Source organism: Ornithodoros turicata, chromosome 6 (genome assembly GCF_037126465.1).
Source record: "Ornithodoros turicata isolate Travis chromosome 6, ASM3712646v1, whole genome shotgun sequence".
NCBI lineage: Eukaryota > Metazoa > Arthropoda > Arachnida > Ixodida > Argasidae > Ornithodoros > Ornithodoros turicata.
Window position 1 is genome coordinate 52,434,816 of NC_088206.1, and position 27,261 is coordinate 52,462,076.

Here is a 27,261-nt window from a genome sequence, read left to right on the forward strand (position 1 = left end):
TGATTACACATTTCTTAAATAGGTTTGCTACATGACGTCATAATCGGTACGGGCACGCCACAGGCGTTTACCGATACCGATTATGACGTCATGTAGCAAACCTATTTAAGAAATGTGTAATCAGCTACGCATCTTTTGTCCTGACGAAGACAGTGCCACTGTCGAAACGTCGACCCCTTGCCCATTTTTCTTTTTAACGTCTCCCCATGTAATAAACTAGTGTTTTTAACTTCCCTAAAATCTGTTTCCGCGTCTTTTTTTGAACTTCTGTAAAACTTCGTGGCCGTTTGATAATCCTTTTACCTCACCCTATATATATATATATATATATATCATATTGCTATATGCCTAAAACATCGATGATATGGATACAAATATCGACAGAGTGGTATCTCCATAGTAGTGCTCTGATAAATTCCTCAAGCTAGAAACGATGCTTAGTTCAGAATGGTTCATCATGCATTGCAGAAACAAGACATGCATGCCGTTGCCGTTCCGTAGCGACTGACCTCTTCTATCATCTTCTCCTTGTAAATCTCTTTGCCCTTATGCAGCCAGATTCTGACCTTTCATTCCACAATCGACAGGCGCGTGCCACCAAACATAAACCAATTTCTCTGGGTGGTGGTGGTGATAGGGCTTCTCGTTGTCAGTCTCACGTATGTGGGCAACGTCACGACTGACGCCCTGGGGGAATGTGCGTCCTGGGCCGACTTCTAAGGGAACTGTGCCGACATATGAATTTCTCTGGGAAAATCGTTATGATTACAAAAGTTCGAACCAATTGCTTTCAAGAGATTGACTATGCGCCGTTCGACTTCAGGACACCGCTTTGAGATTGGTCGGTTAAACTAAGGCGACCAGACTTCAGAGCTCCTGCCAAGTTTATTGTGGATAAGGATTATAATGGCAATAAAAGGGCATGAAGATACTTACGGTATACATAATCCACATTTTAATAGTTGGGTTCGTTTCTGTGCCAGAGGAAACGCGAATTCTTCCACGAATACTTCCACGAATTCCACGAATACTTCGTGTTCAATTAAATAGTATCAGCGGGAAGCCCTTCGACATGGCTGCAACACCACTGGGGTCTTCTAAAGTTCATGCCAACGGATAGCTCCAGACACTTTAGGCCCGACTTCACCGTCGTGGATTAACATCTGAACCGCGATTAGACATCCCGTAGCTCGGACTTCCGATTGCAGCTCCGATTCACCAACGCCAGTGAGCAAGCTCATCAAAGTTGACTGTCCTTCTTGACCACTCACTGTCAGGAGGTTCGCCCAAGCGTTAAATATGACAGCGGCGTTGTTGTCAGACGCTGCCAGACGACAACGGCGGAGCCACAGCTCAAGGTCGCGGACAAATGCGGGCGATTGTGTCCGCCGTCGAAACTAACCCATTGCTTTCTGCGTTCGAGAGGAGGCAATTTGGAAGTATCTCCGTTTCTCCCCGAAGGCCTTATCGTTGGCCTCTGGCATGACCTCAATCTCAGTTTTTGTTTACACTTAGCACTTTACAGCCTGAAACGTGCCTATCTAACATGGGTATAAGACATGTAAGACACCCGGGAATTTCATGTGTACATACTTCGAAAACAGCGAAGCCAATCTCTTTCCACTGGCCTAAACGCTTGCGTTCGGTATTCTGCCTCAGAGAGATCAGGACGGAACATTCTCCGTCCTCGTCTTCATCGTCAGGTTCTCGAAGCGTCACCAGGTACTGGGGATTGGTGGGGAACATGTCTGCATATACCAGGCAATGTTACGCTTAAGTATGTGGCACCTGTGCACACAAAGAACTCACTCCTATAGTAGAATCCGGTGGTATGGAACTCCTATCATAGAAAGTTATGTCTACCAGCATACCATCGCTTATGTCCGAACCTCCAGCGCTGACACCTGTGAGCCAACTGCCTTCGAACGTGGCTGTCTCCCAGCGTTTGGCTTCGGGATCTTTCTCGACGATCCCTGGCTTCAGGTGGCACATGTCCACCATCATGAAGCGTTTCAGGAACACATCTACACCCATCCTGTAGGGATACATTCTTAATTAGGCTTATGAAGCCATCAAGGAGAGCGACCTCACCAAAACTCTCCGTCATCTTTCACCGTAACGCCAAGTTCTTCACGTTTCGCTGGCGATACTTTCTTCCATTCGGCGGACCTAAAACAAAAGGTGTAGTGACTGCACCGAAGTACCCTTAATGCATGTGCCTTTAGAGATAAACAATTGGAAGTTCGGGGGGAGGGGGGATATTTATTAGACGAAAGGAACAAAAAAAAAAACGCGGGAAATGTCAGCCAAACGGGACGTCGGCTTGCTATTCCGCAAAGAAAGAAAATAAATGAAAGAAGAATAAAATAAATAAATAAGAAAGAAAAGGAAATAACTAGGAAATCAAGGATAAACTAACAAGTTCCGCTTGAAGTTATGGCACTGGAGGTGTCGCTTTCTTTACTTCGTCTGGACATGGCTTTCCGTTCCGCTTTCACTGCGTTTGCATACATTGTGATTTCAGCATGCACAAATACATAATGGTGCCACGATGTTACACGTAAGGTTTGTCTGCCCAGTGTGGCGACATGTTGCACGTGCCGCAAATAGGACAACGGATAATTTTTGCCACCTGGGGTTCATTTAACGTGCGCCTCAAACCTCCGAGGCACGGTACTAGATATATTGTTTACCTCCCCCTACATTGCTATCGTCCTCGGCCGGGATGGAACCTGCGATCTTGAGCTCACATGTTACCGACGGAAGTACCGAGGCCGGCCAGCATGCACTCAGCTCCATTTCTCAAGCAGATAAGACGGAGAAATTTCAGCACGCATTGCACGATTTAAAGAACCAAGGAAAAGACATTATATGTTGCTCGAAACTATACTTAATTCGTCAAAGATCGTATCAGGAGCACACAAAATATTTTTACAAAGCAACCTATTAGCACAGCCCAATATAATTTTACAAGGACCGCCCTCGATGGCTGATTTCGTAGCGTGTCGCCCTACTGATCCCAAGGTTCCGGGTTCGAACCCGGCCGAGGACGCCAGAACCTTGGTGGCAGGGTACGATTTCCTTTGACACGCCGTCTTCTGGTGTGTCGTTTGTTTAGATTTCAGCGCACGTTCAAGAACTCCCAGATGGGTAAACTTAATCTGCAGACCGACCGCTCATGATCATAGTTGTCTCGCGACGTAAAGCCACGAATTATGATGATATTAATTTAATTAGAATCGCTATGAACGCACAGCAAGGCAATGAGCTCACAAATCTGGCCACACTGACGCGGCGAGCGGGACGTGTTCTCTCAGCGCCAACTCCAATCAGCTACATCGCTACAAAATTCGTAGCGCGTCGACCCTTTTGCACTCAAGAAGTGCGTGGTTTCGGGATGCTTGCATAGCCCTGGGCGCCCACCGTTCCATCCATGATTCACAAAACATCGATACATAAAGAGGAGGAAAGCGATATATCCCAAACTCACACGTCACTCCAAGGTCCGGTATATTCGCTTTCTCCCCATGGATTACGGAGACGAATCAATTGGGTGAGGTCATCTGAATTGTCCAGCTTGAACTGAAACGTGACATCTGGTGCTCGTCTTTAATTGCAACGCGACGTCTGTAGGCCTCACCTCAGCGACACCTGTGACACTGTACTCGTGGTTTGCATAGAGGCCGTCAGCCACCTTCACTTCTGTAGTCTCACCTTCCTCCTCCTGTTGTGGTGGCGTCTATACCACATAAAATAACAAAGCAAAAGTAACATTCAGGAACAGATTATACACGAGTTTCATTACGTTTGTTAAATGCGATAGCATCGCACTTTTGGGGCCTCGGCGTCCGCATCGGGACACTCTCCTTGGAGAGGTTTCTTCATCACGGTTCCGTAGGGAGACTTAGAAGGACTACAATAGATTTATGTTGAATCCCAATGGCAGAGTCGGAGATAGACCTTTACCTGTTTGTAAACAAATGACGTCGTAGTGTTCGACAGCGCCACGAATTTGGTAACAGTTGAACTACGTTCAAAGCTAGTGGCGAACAAGGTGGCGCCTGAAAGCCACGGTCTTGAGGGGATTCGATGATCTTTGAAAAGGACGCGACCTTCGGTCCTACTTTTCTTTCAATAGGAGGCAGCGAACAATTGCCCATTCGTGGAACCCAGCCTTCCCCTTCCGATCTGTTTTGGTTTCGGTGTGTCTACCGACGTCATCATGACGTTTCTCGGGTAGAGGTTTATTGGCAGACTCGGCAATGGAGCGGCTTGATCTGGCCTAGAGCAAGTGATCCGCATCTGCGACCGGAACACTTGCGCCCAGGTGGTGGTGGTGATGGTGAAAGGACTCGCCGTTGTCGGCCTCACAGAGGTGGGCAACGCCACTACTGACGCTCTGGGGAGTGTGCGTCCTTGGCCGACTTCTAGGGGAACTGTGCCGACACATATCTGAAAACGTCTGAGGAAAACCCAGGAAAAACCCCAGACAGCATATCCGGCACCGGGATTCGAACCCGGGTGCCTCCCAGTCTCAACGACACTTGCGCCCAACTGGGAGTTTAGTAGCTATGGCCCTGGCCAATCTCCCTTGATTGATGACGGCCAGAGACGGAGAAATAAGAAGAAGTAGGTAGTGATGTTCCTCTACAACCCTATGTTTTGCAACATGAAGGTCCTCCCAATCTCCCAACGTTGCCCTGGTAATGCCTGGCTCGTCGCTTTCTTCAAGAAGCAAAATCGCCAACGTACGACGCGAAATACCATGAGAGAACTGATGTTCTGAGGCTGGAACAACATAGAAAGGACAAATACATACAAGGCCTCAAGTTGCCTAAGAAATTAACGATGACAGATGAAAGTCATTGAAAAGGACAAAAAGTAGAGAAACTCCGACTCCGAGAAACTCCGTCCAGTTATGTCGTCTCCCGGCTTTCGGAGTATTTTTGCGACCCTGAAAAGGTTAGCCAGCTGCAGGACTCGAACCCACATCTTCTGGATTACCGGTCCAGGGCTCTACCAATTGAGCTAAGCTAACACACCTCCCCAGCGACTTCCAAGGGTGCGTCATCTGAAGAGACAAACCAGCCACTTTCTCTCACTCATCCTCCTTTCCCTCTTACATTTTTGCTCACTCATACACATATTCATACGACTGGATCGAAGCGAGCGGCAACTGTTGAACATGAGAGAACTGATGAGAAAGAGAACTCTCATGTTCAACAGTTGCCGCACGCGTCGATACCGCCGTATGAATGTATGTATGAGTGAACAAAAATGTAAGAGTGAAAGGAGGATGAGAGAGAGAGAGTGGCTAGTTTGTCTCTTCAGATGACGCACCCTTGGAAGTCGCTGGTGAGGTTTGTTAGCTTAGCTCAATTGATAGAGCCCTGAACCGGTAATCCAGAAGATGTGGGTTCGAGCCCCCACAGCTGGCTAACCTTTTCAGTGACTTTCATCTTTCATCGCGAAATACCAGTCACGGCGGATACACATTGCGATCGTGGTCACGTTTAGCGAAGGAGGGTCAGGAAATAGGAAGCACGAGCGAGAAGTGATACGTCAAGGGAGAGTTCCGGTTGAATCTGTCGATTTTGGCAGAGCAGTCTGGTTTGCTGCTTAGAGCGACCTTGGCTTGAAGGCCGCTCCAAAGCTCCAATTGGAAGACTCCGGCACTGTTCCCAATCTGCCAATAGAGCAGACTTCCTGCCACAGAGCAGACTCCCGGCGAGGCAGCAAGCCATGCTCCGGAAGCGCTCCGAACCTGCCATTGGGATTTGAAGGCCTTTACGACAACGATGCCGAAAACATGATAACCTTAGAAGTGGCTGCCATCACGACGCTGATCTTGTATTTGACAGCTTCCTCTATCGTATAATTTTCATATAGAGTGCTTCCAAAGTGTTGAAACTCCTTATTGCCTCTTTTTGGTCCTATATTGACCCCATGAACAAACTGTGGCTATGAGTGGCATACACACTTGGACAGCAGGAAAGGCTGAAGGACAGGAGCTTGGTGTGTTGCCAAGACCGACTTCAGGGGGAACTTGCCAACATTCGTCTGGAAGGTCTGCCGGAAATCCCAGTGAAAACCTTAGCACAGAACAACACAGCACAGCACAGTGGAAGGATTGAACCCAACACTCCCTAATCTTCGTCACGACCTTGACTACCATCAAGGAGGGGATGCTTTCACTCGTTCAGTGTCTACGCGGCGCCTCACGTGATGTCACTCACGTTGTCTGGCAACTAGGACGCCGCGGAGTTACAGCGTAGGTGGTGTGCTGCGGAGCATTCGCACAAGAAAACAGCTTGCTGATGTACCGCCATTGGATACGTTCAGTATCGACTGTAGCAGTCCGAAGGGAGTGAATCTATCTAACCCCACAAGGAGCCTTTGCTTATAACGCTCAATATCCTGGTTTGCTCACCCGCCACCCTCTGTTGGAGTGTTTCGGCTTCGCTTGGCAGACACCTGACACCACAAGCACTCCATTTTTAAAAGCGGAACGAATCGAAAACTGTGTTTGTGGAAGGCTGAGTCGATGCATCGTTCATCGTTGCAATTTTCTGCAGGCCATTCAAGGTTAGGGTATCTTTGTGTAGCGCAGGGCAGGAATGCACAAAGCGATTCCCACAAACCACGCACCAAAACATCATTACATCCGCCAAAACACGTCTCTGAGCTGGCAGAATGGCGGAACTACTTCACTCCACTAGAGTCGCGGTGCTTTTCACTCCACCACTCCGTTTCTGAGATGGAGACACGGAAATTGACAGCCGTCACGCGCACCGGAAGTGCGCTTGGCCGTTTAGTAGATGGGTTCATGACTCCTTGGACTCTGGAGTCGCCAGTTAACACGCCCATTGCTGAGGGATGCGCAGACGCCGTGGCAGAAAATGAGGACCGTAATCTGCGAGCCGCCGCTATTGGCAGGATGCGGAGTGCGACAAAGTGTGCCACCATTAGGCTTGTTCTGATGTTCAGAAACGTGCACCAAAGATTACAGTGACTTTAATAAACGCATTTAGAGGCGAAACCCGTGTTTCTGCACTAAGCCCATGACAATCCATGGTTGGGTTCGTCGCTCTGCCGAACGCATATCACGTGCCGCATAGCACATGGAGCACCCTTCGTTTGTTGCAATGCCATTGCAGAGTGTACGCGTTGGCAGTGCGCCAAGCTTACAGTGATTTTTTTTTTTTTTACCTTGTAAGCAGAGAGTATACGGGTGCTTACCACGAAAGAGCTGGTCAGGATGGACCTTCTCTCGAAGGCTCTCTTGATAGCGCGCCAGATGTTCTTAGGCAATGGTAGCAGAATGAACTGCTCAGGAATGCCTCCAGTAAAATCCGTTAGGGCTTCCGTACCTGTGCCTCCCTCCAGGTTCCCGTACGTCCCGTTCAACCTAAACACCAGGATGGAGTTAAACGCCGGTAGTTGCTACAGCTACGGTTCGTAATATGCAGGCAGTGTTGTGCATAGCAGCGCTACTAGTAGCTCCGCTACCGTACCACTGATAACGAAAATAGTATTTCTGCTATAAATATGGGTAGCGTAGGACTCTTTCTCCGCTACATGATATGGAAGAAGTGGAACGCAGAGAGAGAGAGAGAGAGAAAAAAAAAGCGAGGTGACGGTAAAGCAGATGTTTTTCTTTTTATTAGTTACTTGTTATTTCAGGCAGACTGATGTGACTATCTTCCTCAATTTCACTAACTCTTATGAGCTAAGCTCAAAAGGAAGTGCAACGGGAATACGAAGATATATCAGCAACGCGATATTGTCATATAGCCAATGAACTTCAAAGGTACCGCTTAGTTTGTTCAAGGTGTTTGTGCCGCAGGTGAAGCATTTCTGGCGAGATAGAATTTCCTAAGCTTACACAGGCTGCAGAACGCGATCTAGTCGCACTCTATACGTTTGTTAGTCGCACAAAATGAAGAAATAATAATATTATTCGGGAATCAGTGTAACCAACATCCTTATTGACGCTCTTTGTATAGGTGTTGAACTTTAAACCAGTTGTTGTTTACATCGTTCTACACGTTTACGGAAAAGTTTTTGTTTTTCTGTAAGTGCTTCATTACGCGGGTAATCTCACACAAGTAGATGACTCTTTCCGGGGAACTCGTACTCCCAGAAAAAGCACATTCAACGGTGGCTGAAACAATGGAAGCTGGGGTAGGCAACCTTTTGGGGGCAACAACAGGGGTAGGCAACAACAGAGTTTTGGTGATGTGGTGATGGCGAATGGACCCGCCGTTGTCGGCCTCAGAGAAGTGGGCTACATCGGACATCGGACACCTGGGGGCACGGACATTTCGGTGTATGCGCGTGGTACAGCGTTACTTGTCACCTGAATAGGCATCGATATTTTACAAGTACCTATAACATCGTATTGGAAAAATATCGATAATTCTCATAAGAATATCGATATTGTCCCGTTCCTACTGGCTCTGCAACCCATGACGCATCAATGGGTCGTCCAGCAAAAGACACAGGTATGGGAGTAAAAAGGAAAAAGAAAAAGCCAGCACGAGAAATGTAAGCTACTCGAAAAATCATCAAGATTCAATGGGGCTTTTTTTTTTGGGGGGGGGGCGGAGAGGGGGTATATCCCCTGTTGAACGTCCCCATCGCTACGGCAGAGGTAGCAAAGCCGGGCGAAGCGAAATTCAAAAGTTGTAACGTTTCTCACTGAGGCTACGGCACTTGATCAACTGAGTGACCAGTCGTTCGCCGATTCTTCAAGGACTCCCCGACAGCATGAGCTGTTTCTGAGTTATTCAGCAGAAGGATTCGCGTGCAATGTCCCGTGTATAGGGTGGGCCATGCATGAACCCAAGAGGGCCTAGGGTTAAAAAAAACGAACCGCCCTTGGCGATGAAATTTGCTTGGTGTTATTGCAAGTCGCATGCCCTAACCTTCAGTAACTTTTTAATTGCGCTGTAGTAATTACTCAGGCATCCCAACTGTTTCCCAGCGACGTACGCTTCAACCATATACTTTTACTTTTGATGCGAGTAAAAAAGAAAAAAAAAGAAAAAGCGCAAAACACAAAATGTAGCAGGGAGCGCTCCAACGTATCTCCCTCCCTCCTTCTCTTTTCCACACAGCGCACCTTCTCCTTTTTAAAGTTTAAAAGCATAGGCAGTTTTAAGGTTTAAAGACACTTTTTTAAAGGCACCTTGTATTTACAAATAAACAAGAATATCGACGTAAAACATCAAGTTTGCCCTGCTGGTAAGTCATATAAGTAATTTGTCTCTGCTGTTCTACTTTCGGTTACTACATTTAAATTCAAAACTCATTCATGTAACACTTCACATTTCAGGTTCAGCAAAATATTACGTGCCTGCAACAATTCTACAGCATCAGCATTTCTCTGCATGTGTGTGCGTATTTCACATGTTCAAGACAGGAAAACAATCACCTCAATCAGCCTTCCAACGTAATCGACGTCCTGCTCATTCATAAAGTATTTAGTCGTTCTTGCCTCCAGTCGTTATGCAACGAGAGGGGAGGTCGCCGATTCACGTACTTAAAGAGAGGTACTTTTCACGTACCTCGACGCGTTCCACTTACTTGGCGTACGCCTTCTCTGCCAAGGTACTCCAGAACTCAGACTTCTCGCCTGATTTTATGCTGTAGATCTCTCCTGAGCGCAACACCGGAAGCCTATCGTCCACAACGACGTCTACCCAACGGTTAGCCTTCCAAAAGACGAAGTGGAAAACTCCGGCGTATTTCCCTTCTTTGAAGCTCTGACCCTGAGGGACGACTCGGTCGAACAATGCTCGGCGTTGAGTCAGTGACGCTAGGGCAGCCACGAACCAGCAGTCACCTAGACAAGGCATGCTACTGACGAACGTATTCCCTACATGCAATGAGAGACATACCGAGGGATCCCTGGCGGACGTCTTCTCTGCTCACACCGTCCACAAAGAACCGCGGTTTCTTCACGATGTCCTGGCAAAAGGGGTGCAAGGTTTGCATGAGAGAAAATCGTGCATCACCACGATGCCTGTAACGTTGAAAAGCTGCGGAAGAAGCAGATTTCTGCCCTGATGCAGTGTTGACTCTCTTTCTGCTCTGAAAACGATTTTGCGTGCATGGTTCTCTTCGCGCCTGCTACCTTGTTGTTAGAAAGTGCGTTCCTTTCATACAGATGGTGTTCGTGTTTATTTTGGCTTGTTTTTAAAGTGGTTGGGTATTACTATGCTCCTTCTATCCCGGTACTTGAATGGATAGATTTGTTAGACTGATAGTTTGTTTCTGCAATCTGCGAGTTAGCTTATTCCTCTTTCGTTTTTCATGACCTTAGTTTATTTATTTAGTAGCGAGTACTACCGGCCTCCTCCTGAAAGCACGAGAAATGATGGCACGGTATCACCAAATGAAAGAAGTATGACATGCAACCTGTCTAACGCGTCACAAGTGATGCTCTTGGCATTAACACGTCAATCGTCCTTGCCGATACAACGTCCCTTGGTAAAGGGCTCTCCACCATGTCACCATCATAAACCCACTGGAGTCTCAACGGCGTGCGCTCGTACATTCCATCACCCAACAACTCCTGAACGTTGTGTGCACGTTTTCCCAGCACGTCTATGTGTAATTTGGAAGAATCTCATTCGTCTGTACTTGAAGACTACAGATGCAATCCTCGCTATCGTCATGTCGAAAAGAGCGTCTAGACTCCAGCAAGGTACACAAGGTACACCTTGACACATCGGCATAAATCGCTGTCTGACGACAGCTCTCAGGAGACGCTTTTGACAACTGACATGTTTATACGACAGCGGTAACTTTCAAGACAACCGCCGTTATGTGAGTGTCATGCACACGACGCCTACGATATGGATTACATTACTCCATTACTCGTTCAGTAACGTGGTGACGAAATAAGTGCTACAAATAAACGTTGTAGTGGCAGCGACCCTGTACTGCAGTGGAGTATAGAATTCTAGCGAACGTAGCGTTTCTACTGTCAAGTTTCTTTATCCAATATAAAAACGTGCGAACCCCCATTGTTCACTGAAAAAAAAAGTCAGCATTCATGATTCATCATCTTGTCTACAAAAGGCGTTCTGTAAGCTAGCTCGCATTGACGACCCCCAAGCAGCAAAATGTACTGAAAGTCGAGTGCAATAGGGGTGGACGGGTAGGTGGAAGGCCTTGAACAGACTCGTGAAACTAAAGAACATTGATAAGACACATACCGTCCACCCCTATTGCACTTGACTTTCAGTACATTGTGCTGCTTGGGCCGCCTTCACTTCCCTAGATAAGGTGCATAGGTCGGCGCAATCATGATCGCAACGCCTTATCAAAGCCTGATGATCGCAATCATGAGTGCGATCACGAAGCACTGGCAAGGGTGATGCGATCATGATCGCGCCGACCTATGATAAGGTGTCGCCTGAAGGATACAGACTGAGTACACATGAAACACAGCAGCTTAAAAGGCGAAACTGCAACGGTGAAAAAGTTGGTACGTCAGCTACTGTTAGCGGTACCGTTTAGTAAACGGGTGCTCGAATACCTTTGCGGCAGATAATCATGCGGGATTAGTGGACGATCGAGCTTGTTGGTAATGTTTATTATTTATTATTATCTATTTATTGATGTGTGTCTACTAACAGCCTAAAGCCGCCTTACCAGCAGTACACGTAATATAAGAGGCCCGTCGCTATCAGGAGGGCTTACAATCCGCTTCCCCTATGAATCACCTGCGTCTTTTCCCCTGTGCGTCTCCTCCATCAGTGTCCGTGCAACGAGCCGAATGGTCTAAGAGCGATTTTTCAGACATGAGTATTATTACTGCATATTCTCACCGTTCCAATATAATCCAATATGATCGCGCCTTTCCCGCCACAGTTTCCTTCATGGACCAGCCCAGCTAGACAAACGCACGGTTAATAAGCCTTAAACAGGTTTCGAGGAGCTACACTGGGAGAAATTATGAAGGATAGCAAGTACAGTTCGAGAATGCTCACTTTGGGTCTCTTCCAGACGATCTTTCCTTTATTTGCTTCATCACCGATGCTGGTGTCGTCGCATGGGAATTCAGGATCCTCGAATAGCTTTTTCTCGTCCAGGCATTTCTGAAGAACCTTTTCAAAGTACTGCGGCTTCCCACTCTTCGTCTTCGTACCGGAGCCGCGTTCTCCGTACTGGAAATATAATATTCACCTGTCACTCGAACACCAGAGATCCAGGACCAGCGCTCACGAATGTGGCAGCTTCTCGGTATGTTCGAGTAGATTTTGGATTTTCAGTGACCTTTACACTTGCAAAATGACCTGACATCGCTACTGTCGCCAACGAAATGTTTGACGTCTTTGTGTTTTATTATCTGCTGCGACAAAAGGTGAAATGCGCGTTTCTTTGAGGGCTGCTAGTGGACCACGTAAAAAGAGCGTTCCATGCATATTAAACTAGGACAATTTTTATACTCGCATCAGTTAAGCTGTCAAAAATCGCTAACGGCGACACAGACGAGAAGACAAGAATATTTTTTCCTGTCCTCCACATATCGAAAATGAAAACTTGTTCGTTGTACGCGTCAGGGCGTTTTGAGCAATATGGATGAATTACTGCATTGAGTGTCGTGAAAACTGTACCTTAGAGGTCGTAACTGTATAATGCCATTCTATGAATGTTTGATACACATGACATAGTGTAATGTATTATTCTTTCTTTCAGAATTTCACAGCAAGCATACTACGCAACTTCGCCTTGCCGAAGTGTAATGCCCGTCGTAACAGTTTCGATACGAAGCAACCAAGGCGTTCCATGACAAGCAACTTATTTTGAAATTTGTTCAGAGCTGTGGGATGGACACCACCTTTTAGGATCCTCTGTGCATGATCTTGTGATAATTGTGAGTAGTGAACTTCTAGTGAACATGTGAATAGTGAATAATTGTGAATGGCGGACTGCTAGTGAACATGTGAACAGTGGACTTCTGAAGAGCGGACATGTGCATAGTGATCAGCGAACTTGCGAATAGAGCTCATGAGAAGTATTTTTGGGGAGTGAGGGGTGGGAGGGGGTAAGAATTTATGTTAGGGTTAGGAGTAGCAGAACAAGTCGAGAGACGAGTTCAGTTTCTCCTCTTTTTTCTTTTTCGATACAAACAGAAAAACAAGCTTATTTGGATATGACGAATGGAGAGTTTTCCATCGCTATCCGTTGCGTTGCAGCGTAATAATGATTAGGCGATATTTATTCTTTGATACAGCCGTGCTCCTAAACGAATTATTTTTCATTGTTCTCGTGCACTTTTAGGTGGGCGCACGACAACTTGATAGCACATTAGCATAAAGAAAGCTACAAAGGCGAGACGAATTATCTAAACCACGGGTGGAGGCGGATGTGAGAGTTTGTGTAAAGAAAAGGAAAGAACAGCCAGAACTTAGACATAAAAATAAATAAAAACATAACTGAGCAGTCGAAGTGGGGTGAAAGAAGCTATTTCTTTGTCCGCGGTGAAATGTATCACCACTCTCTTATGTTTTTGACACAATGAATACTGCTGTCCTTGCAGCTAAGTATATATGTGTGGTAGGAAAATTTCATACGGCGTGGAACGCTCAGGACATGGTCAGCGCCTCGAGAACAGCATTTACAATCTATGAGCTACGAGGGCGATATAGGCATCGCTGTTGTATCACTGCATGGGGCTTCCGAGAGCAATCGTCCACCCTCAGCCCACTATATACTGATGGACTGAGTGAGAAAAAAAAATCCATAGAGCCCTATTTCGTGCATCGCATCTTCAATGTGCGTAATTTAACCCTCACAACAACAACAACAAAAACAGCAGATAATTGATGAGGGGTGGGGAAATTCGCCACATGAGGTGCGGCCTATTACCCCAAGTGTTGCGTCTCGGGGTCCGAGCGGTGATGTGACGGGGAGGTGGCCAGGCAGGGGTCCGACTCAAACAACAAAACAGTGGTTTATTGCATCTTCGACGGGTTTCAGAGAACAGACAGAGCGAACGGGAGAGTCCGCTCCTTATAAAGCATTCGAGCGGCCGTGGCCGTTACATACAAAAGAGCATTCACTTCATTAACAATAAAAGCACTTTGGCTTAACGTATTAGTTCTGTACATATCACTGTTGTCTGGGTCGTCTCCAGTCTGGAGGTGGCCGCTTTGTCCGAGGGAAGAAAGGCAGCTGATCCGACCGTGACCTGCTTTTGCGCCCACATTGGAGACACGTTAATGGGTTGGACGGATTAACTGTCCGTTGTGGCTTTTGAGAATCGTTTCAAGAACCAGGTCGTATGCGGGAAGAAAAGGTTGCTCGGCGTACGCTGACCATTCTTGGAGGACGCAAAGAGGTTCTTGCATTAGTGAATGGCCCAGGGAAACTCGTGTCGCAACAACTCCTCCCCCGCCGGTGGTCGTCACGATGGGGAGCAGTTACTTTCGCTGCTCCACTATGATGATGGACGTCATGATGCCTTGGATTCAACCAGTGCGTCCAGCTCCACGTGCCACTTTGTTTCCCGCTGAAGGACGGACAGATGTCTTCAGCACATGACGAAACAGGGACACCCCTACGTTGAAGTCTTGGACTTGAAAGGCCTCTGATGAAGAAGTATAGCTCTGGATACAACAATAGACAGCAGTGCGCGAAACAAACACACCGAACCACACGTGCGTGCACAAACAAGTGCCCCGCTATCCAAAGCCCGATCACACCAGACAGTGTTAACTCTGATAATATGTACATCTAATTTCTTTATGCCCTCAATTCAGCTACTTAACAATGAGCATAACCCTTGTACACAAAAGAGGAATTACGCCCTCACAATTCGCTGGTACCAGACGAGCACTCTATGATACAAACACAAAGAAGTAGGTATTTACAATTGAAAATTGGTAAGCATTCTTGAGCTCATCCAGTGAACTAAAAGCCTCTGCTCAGGCCGTCGGCATTTCCGTTTTGGCTCCCCTTTTTGTAGCGTATTTCGTAGCTGTACTGTTGGAGTATGAGAGACCAACGTAACAAACGTCCGTTCTTTGGCGACATGTTCTGCAACCAGGTCAGAGGACAATGGTCTGTCTCGACTATGAATTTTGTCCCTGCCAGGTAGCACTCAAGCTTTTGTACAGCCCATACGAGACACGCGCACTCTTTCTCCGAGGCGCTGTACGCCTCTTCGCGCGCAGTCAACTTACGGCTAACGAAGAGAACTGGCCGCTCTCGCCCGCGATCGTCAAGTTGGCACAAGACGGCTCCTATGCCACGGTCGCTTGCATCACACTGCACTATAAAAGTGCGGTTGTAGTCCGGTGTTGCGAGTACCGGTTTGCGAGTTAGGGCCTCCTTTAGGGCCTGGAAAGCCTGTGCCTTACTTTCGTCCCATACCACCTTTGAAGGGGCTGTTTTTCGAAGGGCATCCGTTAGTGGACTAGCAATTTGAGAGTAGTTAGAAATGTAATGCTGGTAATAGCCAGCGAGGCCTAAAAATGCCCGTATGTCTGTCTTAGTTTTGGGCTGCGGGAAATCGATTACAGCGCTAATCTTCAAGTCAGAAGGACGGCGGTAGCCCTGATCAACAACGTGACCCAGATAGGTCACCTCCGCGCTTCCCAGTTGACATTTCTTTGGTCGCACGGTTATTCCAGCCTGCTGCAGACGACTCAAAACCTCCCTGAGGTGCTCTACATGTTCCTCCCAGGTATTTGAAAATATAGCCACGTCGTCGAGATACGGCAGAGCGAAGCTGCTTAGACCGTCCAAGATATTATCCATCAGCTTCGAAAAGCAAAAGGGAGCATTTTTGAGGCCGAATGCTAATGCTGTAGGACGAAAGGTACCAAAGGGAGAGACAAAGGCGGCATACCGGCGGGCCCTCTCCGTTAGTGGCACCTGCCAGTAGCCCCTAACCAAGTCTAAGGTCGAAATAAACTTAGCTTTGCTCACTGTCTCAACCCTGTCCTCGATGTTGGGGATTGGGTATATCTCGTCCCGGGTTATCGCATTAAGTCGCCGATAATCAATGCACGGCCGGGGATCCTTTCCTGGGACTTCAACCAATATCATTGGCGAGGTGTAGTCACTTTCACCTCGTTCAATCACACCGAGTTGTATCATGCGTTTGATTTCGACCTCCATAATGTCCTTTTGTCTGGGCGACATTCGATACGGCTTAGATCGAATAGATTCATTGCTAGTGAGCTGAATGTCATGGGTTGTAACCGATGTTTTGCCTGGCTTTTCCGAAAAGACTCCTTTGAAGTCATGTACAATCCTTTTAAGGTCAGTTACCTGCATCGGTTCGAGCGATTCTCCTAAACGCGCGCAGCATACAATTTCCTCGACTGTGAGTTCTCTGGTGTCATCGACAGTGGGAATCTCAGGAGCCACTTCCTCGGGAACATTTAAACTGAGATTAACAATGACATCGCGCTCTCGGTACGGCTTCATGAGGTTAGAGTGGTACACCTTTACTGATTTCCGACGATTTCCCAGCTCAACCACGTAGTTGGTGTCTGAAATCTTTTGCACTACATTGGCGGGTCCCTCCCATTGCACGTCTAGTCGGTTTTGCTTTGCGGGTTTCAACAGCATTACTTTGTCTCCTGTCGCGAACACTCGCTTCCTGGCCGTCCTGTCATAATATCTCTTTGCTCTTTCTTGAGCCGCTTTCATGTTTTGCTCAACAACTTCTTTAGCGTGACTCAATCGTTCTAAGAGATTCAGAACGTACTCGACGACCGTCGGGTCCTCTCCTTGGCCTTCCCAAGATTCCCTCAATAAGCGCAATGGCGATCTTAGGTTCCTTCCATAAACTAGCTCTGCTGGATTGAAGCCGGTTGTTTCATGCGGAGCTGTGCGTAGTGCGAACATAGTCGCCGAGAGGCACGATTCCCAGTCCTTTTTGTTTTCAAAGCACAACGCCCGTAATACGCGCTTTAACACTCCGTGAACGCGTTCCACGCTATTCGATTGGGGATGATATATCGAGCTGTGAATTAGCTTAATTCCACATTTTTCCAAGAAGGTAGTGGTTAGACAGCTTGTGAAAACGCTCCCGTTGTCACATTGGATCTCTGATGGGAAGCCGACGCGCGCAAATATGCTGAGAAGTGCGTCAACGACAGTCGTGGATTTTACTTCTACGAGAGGCACTGCCTCCGGGAACTTAGTTGCAGGGCAGAGCGCAGTAAGGATGTAGCGGAAACCTGACTTTGTGGCGGGAAGTGGTCCTACGATATCTATCACTAGACGCTTGAATGGTTCTGTGATAATGGGGACAAGTTGCATCGGGGCTCTCTTCTTGTCGCCCGATTTACCTACGCGTTGGCATGTGTCGCACGACCTTACAAACATTTCCACATCCTTCCAGCACATGGGCCAATAGTACTCCTGCACCAAGCGGAGCTTAGTCTTACGAATCCCTAGGTGCCCAGCCCATGACCCTGAGTGGGCTATGTGAAGGAGGTCGCCACGGTATTTCTGCGGAACCACCAATTGATCAAAAGTCCTACCATTTCGGTCCTGATATTGTCTGTGTAGAAGGCCCGATCGTACGAAAAATTTAATATTTTTCCTTGCTACACCTTCCTTGATGCTGTTACGCAGCTCGATAAGCGTTGGGTCAGCCTCCTGTTCCTTGGCGAAAGCTTCCGCATTTACATTTGCAAGAATTTCAAAATTCTTCGATACTGGCGATAGGAAGTTGCCTTCGAAGGGCTGTACATTCGCGTCCGTCGCCTCCTGCGCAATTTCTTCACGGGCGCGATTTTCGTCCCTTCCCGAAGTTCCCTTATCGGCGCCACCCGCACTCAGACTATCGGAATTTATCGGGTCTCCCTGTGCCGTCTGATTTGGAACAGCATCGTACTCCATTTTCGGCGCGAGCTCTCTTGCCTTAGAGCGAGTTAAAGCCAATACAAGCTCATCTGAAAAACACTGACCACGGTCCTTTAGCAACTGCTCAGATTTGTTGGAAAACAAGTAGGGATACGCCTGAGGGAGGTTTCTCGATACTGCCGCCTCTGTCACCAGTGTTCCGAATGGACCCTTAATGGTAACTCTCGCTAACGGAAGACACACGCTGTGTTCTTCCACGACCTGCTTAATCCAGGCACATTCCCCAGTATAGCTTTCCTTTTCTACGTACGATGGGTGGACAACATAGGTGGGGAAGTTACTTTTATTTTGTAGTGCACTACCGTTACTCACTACTTTTTCGAAAAGTAACGCGTTACGTTATTCGTTACTGTTGCGGTAGTAGGTAACGCGTTACTAACGTCGTTACTTCTGATAAGTAATGCCGTTACTTTTGCATTACTTCACCAGTTGTCCTTATAATATGTACCATTTTTGGTTGAGTCACATAAGTGCATTCCGCAAATCAATACAAGCAATGTTGGGCACAAACAAGGGTCACGCATGAACACAACTTACATGTACGATTTATTTATTACAACGCAGAAGTAGTTGATATTCAAAATTTCCATCGGTGAGCTTCGCCCGTTGGGCTGAGAGGACGCCTATTGACCAGTGAGTGCTCCTTGTCAAGGTTGATAGAGACGGTGACCTTTTATCTCATACAGTACAAACCCAAACAGCCAATTCCTTGGTACTTTGTTACTTGTTCAGGGGGTAGAGGATATTTTTCTGCCGCTTTTGCCCCATTCGTCCGAAAAATACCAGAGGGAGTGAAAAACAGAGGTGGTGAACAAAGGTGACACCTCAACCAGGGTAGGTCAACAACCCTTCTTTTGCGTTCTTCGTGGGTGTCGATGTGACCTTCTTGTCATTGTTGAAGATGAATAGAAGAAATCGGGGATTTTCCCCGATTCTGCAGGCACGGTCCTCGCTCAAGCTTTCAAGTTCCCGAACACGCAGTAACGCATAACGCCGTTACGCGTTAGTTGTTAAAAATGTAATGACGTTACGTTACTCATTACTTTTCTCCCAAATGTAATGCGTTACCATATTGCACTACTCGGATGTAACGCGTTACCGGTAACGCACTACTTTGTAACGCGTTACTCCCCACCTATGGTGGACAACGTCCATCGTAGCGGCAGAATCACGTAGTACACGGCACGGTTTGTCATTTACAGTCATGTCCCGCAGGTACGGTTCGAGCAATTTTGCGTTCTCGGCGCTGCTACTGACGTAGGAAAACACTACTTTATTTGGGCAGCTTCCCGCATAGTGGCCTGGTTTGTTACAATCGTAGCAAACGTCACGTCTCCTAGACTCGAATACCCTCGTATTCTCTCTGTTAGACTGGCCTCTGTTTTCTGACGTAGCAGGCGTCAGTCGTGCCTCGTTGCCGTTTCGCTTAGCTGTTTCCTGACCTTTTCCGAAACGCCCGGAATGAAACTTTTTCCTATGAACCTTTCCTGATTCTAGGCTTTCCTTCTCGCTTTCCAGCGAACCCTTAGACGACAGCGTGCTCACTGTCTGCGCTTTACGACGGGCTGCGAACTCCTCCGCGAGTTCTGCGGCTTTTTGCACATCTACCTGTTTCATGCGATCCTGAACCCAAAACATGGTCGCTTCGGGGAGGCAGCGATAGAACTGTTCTAAAGCTATACATTCGATAACCTTATCGTGGTCGCCGTGCACCTCTGCACTCTTAAGCCACTCTAGCAGGTTTGCCTTCAGCCTGTACGCGTGCTCTGGAAATGATTCGTCTGGCTTCTTGTTCGACGTGCGAAATCGCTGCCGAAAGGCTTCGGTAGACAAGCGGTATTTCTTTAACAGAGCGTTTTTCGCTTTGGCATAGACAGCGGCGTCTTCTTTACTTAGCCGAGCTATGACATCCGCGGCTTCACAGGGCAATAGAGTGAGGAGTTTCTGAGGCCAGACATCGCGCTCGAAACCTACTTTCTCACACGTGCGCTCGAAATTGACGAGATACAGACCAATGTCCTCCCCGACTTTGAAAGGTTGTAGCAGATCTTTGATTTTGATTCGCTCACTGTTCGCGCTTCTGCCTACAACACGTCCGGAACTTTCAGCCTCCAACCTGAGTCTCTCTAACTCCAATCTTTTCACAGTGAGCTCATGATCGCGTTTTTCCTTTTCAACGCGCTCCTGTTTTGCAGCTTCTTCCTTCTCTTTTCTTTCAAGGATCAACTGCCAACATTCCGTTAGTTCCTCATCATCGGCTCCAATTCCCCGGATAAGCTCAATGATTTGGGGTTTTCGTTTTGCCTGCCCAGCGCTACCTCCAAGTTCTTCTAGCAGAAGTAACAAGTCTGGTACCCGCAATTTACTTAAGTCCATGGTTCCTCTCTAGAGTGCCAAATTCCCCGCTATACTTTTGGGTTGAAGCTGAACTTCGTGCTTCCTAACGAAAATAGCTAACAGAATTTGCCTACTGCTTCCTCACCGTCTGGTAAAGATCTGACAAGGAAAGCGGTGCACTCACCCATGCGACGACTTGCGGTCCAGCGAGGTCTATCCCGACGCTGCCATCCAGTTGTTGCGTCTCGGGGTCCGAGCGGTGATGTGACGGGGAGGTGGCCAGGCAGGGGTCCGACTCAAACAACAAAACAGTGGTTTATTGCATCTTCGACGGGTTTCAGAGAACAGACAGAGCGAACGGGAGAGTCCGCTCCTTATAAAGCATTCGAGCGGCCGTGGCCGTTACATACAAAAGAGCATTCACTTCATTAACAATAAAAGCACTTTGGCTTAACGTATTAGTTCTGTACATATCACTGTTGTCTGGGTCGTCTCCAGTCTGGAGGTGGCCGCTTTGTCCGAGGGAAGAAAGGCAGCTGATCCGACCGTGACCTGCTTTTGCGCCTACATTGGAGACACGTTAATGGGTTGGACGGATTAACTGTCCGTTGTGGCTTTTGAGAATCGTTTCAAGAACCAGGTCGTATGCGGGAAGAAAAGGTTGCTCGGCGTACGCTGACCATTCTTGGAGGACGCAAAGAGGTTCTTGCATTAGTGAATGGCCCAGGGAAACTCGTGTCGCAACACAAGGCACGATGGATCAATGTCGTGCAACGTGGTGATGACGATGGTGGCGATGAACGATGAAGCCTCTCAAAAATAAAAATGAAAGCCTGCGAAACAGGAGTTCCACTACTTCACACTGATTATTATTATTTGCAACAGAGAGATATAGATATATCTACATATAGATATAGATAAACAATCGAAACTGTAGAGGTGAGTGTAGAATACATAATTCTACATTCAAAATCGAAGACAACGTCCGGATCAGCCTGTCCGATCCCATGCGTGAAATCATCGAACAGCAACAAATAATACACAGTGACGAGTGGATACATACTTCGCCATATATGATTCAACCTCTCCCTAAAGTATATTCAATATCAACATCAACTTCGCCAGCGAAGAAATTTGTGCTTCATATGTGAGTGTGTGTAGAGGGGGGGGGGGGATATGTTTATTGAGAAAAAAAGCCAGGAAAGGTTAGTCAGGCATAGGCCGACTTGCTATTCCTTCCATAAAAAGAAAACGAAAAGAAAACCAAAGAAATAAATTAAAAAACACACACAGACAGACACACAAAAGGGCCTTAGAGGCTGGTCGAGAGGCCGGTGGCACGGAGAAAGCCCAGGAGAGTAGTCGTAACTGCCCACTGGTTGTGTAGGACCTTGCCGAGCAGGGTGACCAGAGTGACGTTAGGGTAGCCAAGTTGTCGCAAGTGGCGTTGGAGGATTTGTGGCTCACTACATCAGGGTGCAGTGATGGAACCACCCTGATGGCAATAGTTACAAGCTGACAATGGCTTCCCCTGTTCCACCCAGGCAGATCCAGAAGTGCAAGTCAGCGTTCCGTCACGTTGGTTTCGCCTGAACGTGCCGAAGTATATCGACAGTTTGTTTCCATTGAGTTCGCTGGGCTGGCCATGCAAATTGCTCAGTGTGTGCGGCGGTGGACAGCACGGTGCACACCCTCACGCATTGTACCAGATGCTCATCCCACGGTGCTATAGAGTCCGCTGGACTAAAATCTGCTCGCGAATGCCTGGACAATGCAAGCTTCGACATAGCAGGGGTGCTGGGCGTTTGAGAAACGCGAACCCAAAAAGGAGGACGTTGCGCTGTCCACTTGCAAACTGCGCCCACGTCATCATCATCCAATTGATGTATGTGTGTGTGTGTGCCCTAAACACTGTATTGAGGTGCGCTGCTGAGACGGTCTCTTAGGGGGGGGGGATATGTTTAATGCAATTTAAAAAAGAGAGAGAAGAGAAAGGTTGGCCAAGATGTGGGCTTGCTATTCCCTAAAGCTGTCAAGCAAACAAAAGAAGATACAAGCAGCTGAGATACAGAAAATTATGAAAAAATACAGAAGAAACAGCTCCTTCACTAATCGTTGCACACAGGACGTTGCGCACAGGAGAATGCCCAGGAGTTTAGATTCCCAAAGGAATCGTGTCAGCGCAGACGTGACTTCAGCGTGCTAGGTAGGGCCAAGTAGAACCGCGAGGGAAAGCTCTCGGTCTGTCAGGCTCTTGTGCCTTGTTTTACGCTTATCGTGTTATCACGTGTCTGTATAGTCGTATAAGATGCAGCTAAAGGCAGTTCGTGCAGTTAGGGTAAGGTGCGGCAAGATGAGACACGCGGCAGGATGCGACATTTTGTTCTGGACGCCGCCTATCTCAGAGACGAGTTGCCCTATGTGCTTGAAACTTTACTCATAGGTGGCTCTGCACGTCCGCTTCATTACACGTGAGAATTGTCCGGATAGGTATTTGCGTTGAAGAGAGAGAGAGAGAAAAAAAACGGTTACGTCTGCCTCGAATGTAGAGACCCGCAAAAAAGGCCGCGATTTTTCTGTAGTCTTTCTTCTTGTCAGCTGTGCAGCAGCGTGTCGCAGGTTTATTTTGTCAATGTAAGTCCACATCCTATTTCTTTAATCATTGACCTTTATATATACAAAATATGGGTACTCTTGGTTAACCAGTGTTTAAATGAAAAATTACTGCATCCGATGGTATCTCGGGGCAAGAAGCGACAACTTAATGTATTTAAATATAATGCAATTTAAATTTAATTAAATTTCGAACTGATCACTCAACTATAGATGGCCTTATGCTTGTTCCCCAGATATTCCTTTTTTGCATATTGCCTAGGATTTACAACTCAAACGCGAGCGACCAACCTGGCGATGCCTGTTTGCAAAGGACGGTGCAGGGAAATAGCACCGGGTTTTGTGTGGCTTTATTGCACATCATGTAGGCGGCGGGTCCAAGGGGGTCGTGTTGGTGCTGAGACAGCAAAGTCTAATTTGTATAATTCATTACCACGGCGTGTCTCATCTTGCCCCGAGGATTGGAGCAAGATGAGACAATCTGCATTTTTGAATTTCTTCTTCTGTGTTTATTTTAGAACTGGTTACGTTGGTTCTGGTTTACAGATCAGAAGCTCTAGACCCCTGAGAATGTGCCTATATGAGTAGTTTATTTTTTTTTAACACGAAAAACAGATATTCCACATTCAATTGCAAATTTCTGTCTCATATGTTGCTCCACCTTCCCCCATATGCAGTGCAGTGCTGTAGCATTTTTCTTTGTTTGTCTCTCTCACCCTCTCTGTGTGGGCTTGTGTATATGTGTGCACGCGCTGGCGGTGGCGATGGGAAGATGATTCCTTATGATATAGTAACTAGTACAATTCGTCGAGGGGCGAGTCCAATTTCTTCCTTTCTAGACTCAAACTGCGTCAAATTACAACAACCGAGACTGCATTTCCTGGCTGCAGACAGAAATCGGAGAGTATTTACACGACACATTAGAGTGCACCACAGTCTGCGCTCATACTGTAACAGAAAGACGACACGACGATGACGTCTCGACTACTGTAAGGTGCTAAAATAACGTAATGACACTCTAATGTTGAATTTGATCAGTCATCTTAAATATTAGGAATGTTGTTCTACCAACCATTTTCATAAAACGTGCTATAAAAGAACGTGAGCCTCAATTATTTCCTATAAAGCCATATTTCTAAGGATTAGTAAACCTTTTATCGGTGATCGTTTTCAAGACCGTTTTGCGTTGGGCCCAACCTCGCGTAATTATAGCGCTTCGGTTGTCGAGGCAACGGCGCAAAGCATTCTCTCACGAAAACAAACACTTGCTACAGGCAGCATGAAACAATCCGCCGCCCCTCCACGGCGGATCAAATGATCACGGTACTTCCATCGAGTCACAGTGCACAAAAACGCCATGCGATTCAACCGACGCAATGCTGTTGGCAAAACTCACCGCGTAAATCTTCTCTTCCTTGACGTGCGTCGACATGCTGCTTCACTGGTAACGCCGGTGGAGCGACTGACTCCAGCACCGCCTGTTCCGGAGCTAAATTCATGTAGCTCGATAGACATTCAAGGTCGGTTTATCTGAGCGTTTCCTTCATTCCGCCATGCGTGCCAGATGGCTAGTATTGGATGGGAAACACTCACGTTTCAACGGGTAATTATTTGATGTACCGCCCGCACATAACTTATCGTCAAAGCATGATATGGTGATAGTATCACGAAGCTGGTAATCCGAGTTGTGTTTGCGTGGGGGAGGGATGGAATAACGTTGAGCGGTTCGCCTGGCCGCATCGACGGCGAGGTTTACATGGAAGTGTTTTACATTGTAGAGTCATAACATAGTCTAAATCCTCCCAATAAACCGACTAGACTGCTTATTTCAGTTCAGGGGTGGGCAGTAATACTCATATTTTGTATGATAATACTAATACGTGATGCTCCGTAGAAACCGGTATTATAATACTAATACATAATACTTTCATTCTAAGGTAAATACATAATACCAATACTTGTGTGTATTACACGAGTAACAATAGTAACACACTGACAGAAAAATTGGGGGAAGGAACGGGAAAGAAAAGTCGAAATACAGGGTGTATGCTATAAAAGGTCAGTGACATTTTCGTGCGTGACACTATATCTATTTGAGAGACGGACTTGTGCTGCCATACAGTGAATCACTTATGCCAGAGAAACCTACGAAAACATTGTGGGTACCATTCACTGCGTAATAAAATAAACACGGCCACGGAAACTTTCGTCTTCATGTCTTTCCTACACTCTTAAAAATGAACTTCACCGCATAGCACACACATAGCCAACCATCGTCTCGAATGATATCGTTATCTGCCCTGATTTGTTGAAAACGGGAGGCGTACGCCTTTTTTGTGACACTTATGCTGTTCATAATTGTCACAGAAAAGGCGTACGCCTCCCATTTTCAACAAATCAGGGCAGATAACGATATCATTCGCGATGTTGGTTGGCTAGGAGCTTGGTATGCGGTGAAGTTCATTTTTAAGAGTGTATGCGCAATACCGATAGATGGAGGTGAAAGTTTGCATGGTCATATTTATTTTGTTACACACTGCTAGGTAACCACAATCGTTTCGTAGGTTCCTCTAGCATAAATTAGTCACTTTGAGGCAGAGGAAGTCTTTTCGTGATAGAGGTATAGCATCAAGGAGGTATCACTTCTTGCACGAAACTGTGACTGACCTTTTATAGCATACACCCTGTATATACAATTTGTGCATTACTTATTGAGACAGCCGTTTTCTTAATTATCTGTGCGTCCTAGAGATAATAAATTGTGGCCACTAAAATATGAGACAGTATGCATTGATGCACTGTTACTTCAACACGTTTTTGGTGCGGAGTTTTCCTCTAAAAAGCCCCCAGGTGGGCAAAATTAATCCACAGACGTATCAATATGGCTCCGCTCATCATCATAGTTGTCTCGCGACGAAAAGCCACGAACTATCATTAAAACCATCCGATTTGGAAACAATGGGGAGTTTTCGTGTGTCGGAAGAAATCTACAAAAACGATACGATCAAGGAAGTTATCAAATCCAAGCCAAGCAGTGTGATGTCACCCAACTTCAAAGAAACACAGCAATTGGCTTACCATATTTTCGAAACAATTATCGTGAATACCTTCCGATCTACTGAAGCTCGCTATGACACTCTAAAAACTGAACTTCACCACATAGCACGCTCTGCGCCAACCATTGCCATGAATGATAGGGTTATCGCTTCTGATTCGAGGAGAGAGGGAGGCGTACGCCTTTTTGTGTCAATGATCATATATCCAAATTGCCACAAAAAAGGCGTACGCCCACCTGTCTTCGAGTCAGAAGCGACAACCCTATCATTCCTGGCAATGGTTGGCGCACAGCGTGCTATGTGGTGAAGTTCAGTTTTTAGAGTGTAGGGAGCTCCATGAAAACGTAGATGTTTCACGATAACGTTACCGAAAACATAAGAGAACAGCCTGGTTCCCTTGGGGTGGCTGACATCATGTTGCTGATATCTGATTCATTGACAGCGATTAGGAGTCGGAGTAGAAGGGCGCTAACGATTTCCTAAGGCTCCCAAATGATGCTCGTTTGCACTCTAAAAACTGAACTTCACCGCATAGCACGCTCTGCGCCAACCATTGCCTCGAATGATAGGGTTATCGCTTCTGATTCGACGAGAGAAGGGGGCGTACGCCTTTTTGTGTCAATTTGGATATATGATAATTGACACAAAAAGGCGTACACCTCACTCTCTCTTCAAATCAGAAGCGATAACCCTATCATTCGTGGCAGTGGTTGGCGCAGAGCGTGCTATGCGGTGAAGTTCAGTTTTTAGAGTGTGGTTGACGAATAGGCTCCCGAGTATCAGTCGGTAGCTTGTCCGCCTGCCAATCAAAGGGTTCGATCACGGGCGAGAACGCAACATAAAGTCGCCAATTACATTAACGAATATACGTCATGTCTAAAACTTTTTCGTACTTCTCTAAAAATGTTTACACCTTGTGCCCTGGCAATGATACTCCCCATTCATCATCTCAAAAAAAAAAAAAAGTTGATTTGTTGTAGGGTAACGTATGGCAAGATGAGACACGCGGCAAGATGCGACATTTGTTTCTCGACGACGCCTGTCTCAGAGAAGCTTTGTTCCATGCGGTTGAAACTTTACTCATATAGGTGGCTCAGCATGTTTGCCTTCTTCCATGTGAGAATTGTGCAGATTGGTGTTTGCGTTGAAGAGGAAACAAATCGGTTACTTCTGCCAGGAATGTAAAGACCCGCAAAAAAGGCGCGATTTTCTGTAGTTCTTTTTCTTGTTATCTGTGCAGCTGCGTGTCACAGGCTTATTCCATCAATGTATGTCCACAACCTATTTCATCTAGATATATGCAAAGTATGGGCACTCTTAGTTATGCGGAGTTTAACAGAAAATTTAATGCATG

The 27,261-nt window shown here is 46.7% G+C and overlaps 1 protein-coding gene across 1 annotated transcript in view; it reads right to left on the reverse strand.

Annotated features, from left to right (window-relative positions):
* LOC135396689 (calpain-B-like) overlaps window positions 1–24,357 on the reverse strand; it is a 42,527-nt gene extending 18,170 nt beyond the window's left edge. Inside the window, exons 1-10 of the mRNA XM_064627794.1 lie at window positions 24,248–24,357; window positions 12,003–12,179; window positions 9,903–9,972; window positions 9,589–9,847; window positions 7,240–7,408; window positions 3,641–3,739; window positions 3,491–3,582; window positions 2,092–2,169; window positions 1,872–2,035; window positions 1,594–1,748 (exon numbers count right to left, since the gene is read on the reverse strand). Coding sequence (XP_064483864.1) covers window positions 1,594–1,748; window positions 1,872–2,035; window positions 2,092–2,169; window positions 3,491–3,582; window positions 3,641–3,739; window positions 7,240–7,408; window positions 9,589–9,847; window positions 9,903–9,972; window positions 12,003–12,179; window positions 24,248–24,283 — 1,299 coding nt within the window. The 5' untranslated portion in view covers window positions 24,284–24,357. The remainder of the gene's footprint in view (window positions 1–1,593; window positions 1,749–1,871; window positions 2,036–2,091; window positions 2,170–3,490; window positions 3,583–3,640; window positions 3,740–7,239; window positions 7,409–9,588; window positions 9,848–9,902; window positions 9,973–12,002; window positions 12,180–24,247) is intronic.
* Window positions 24,358–27,261: the final 2,904 nt, after the last annotated feature.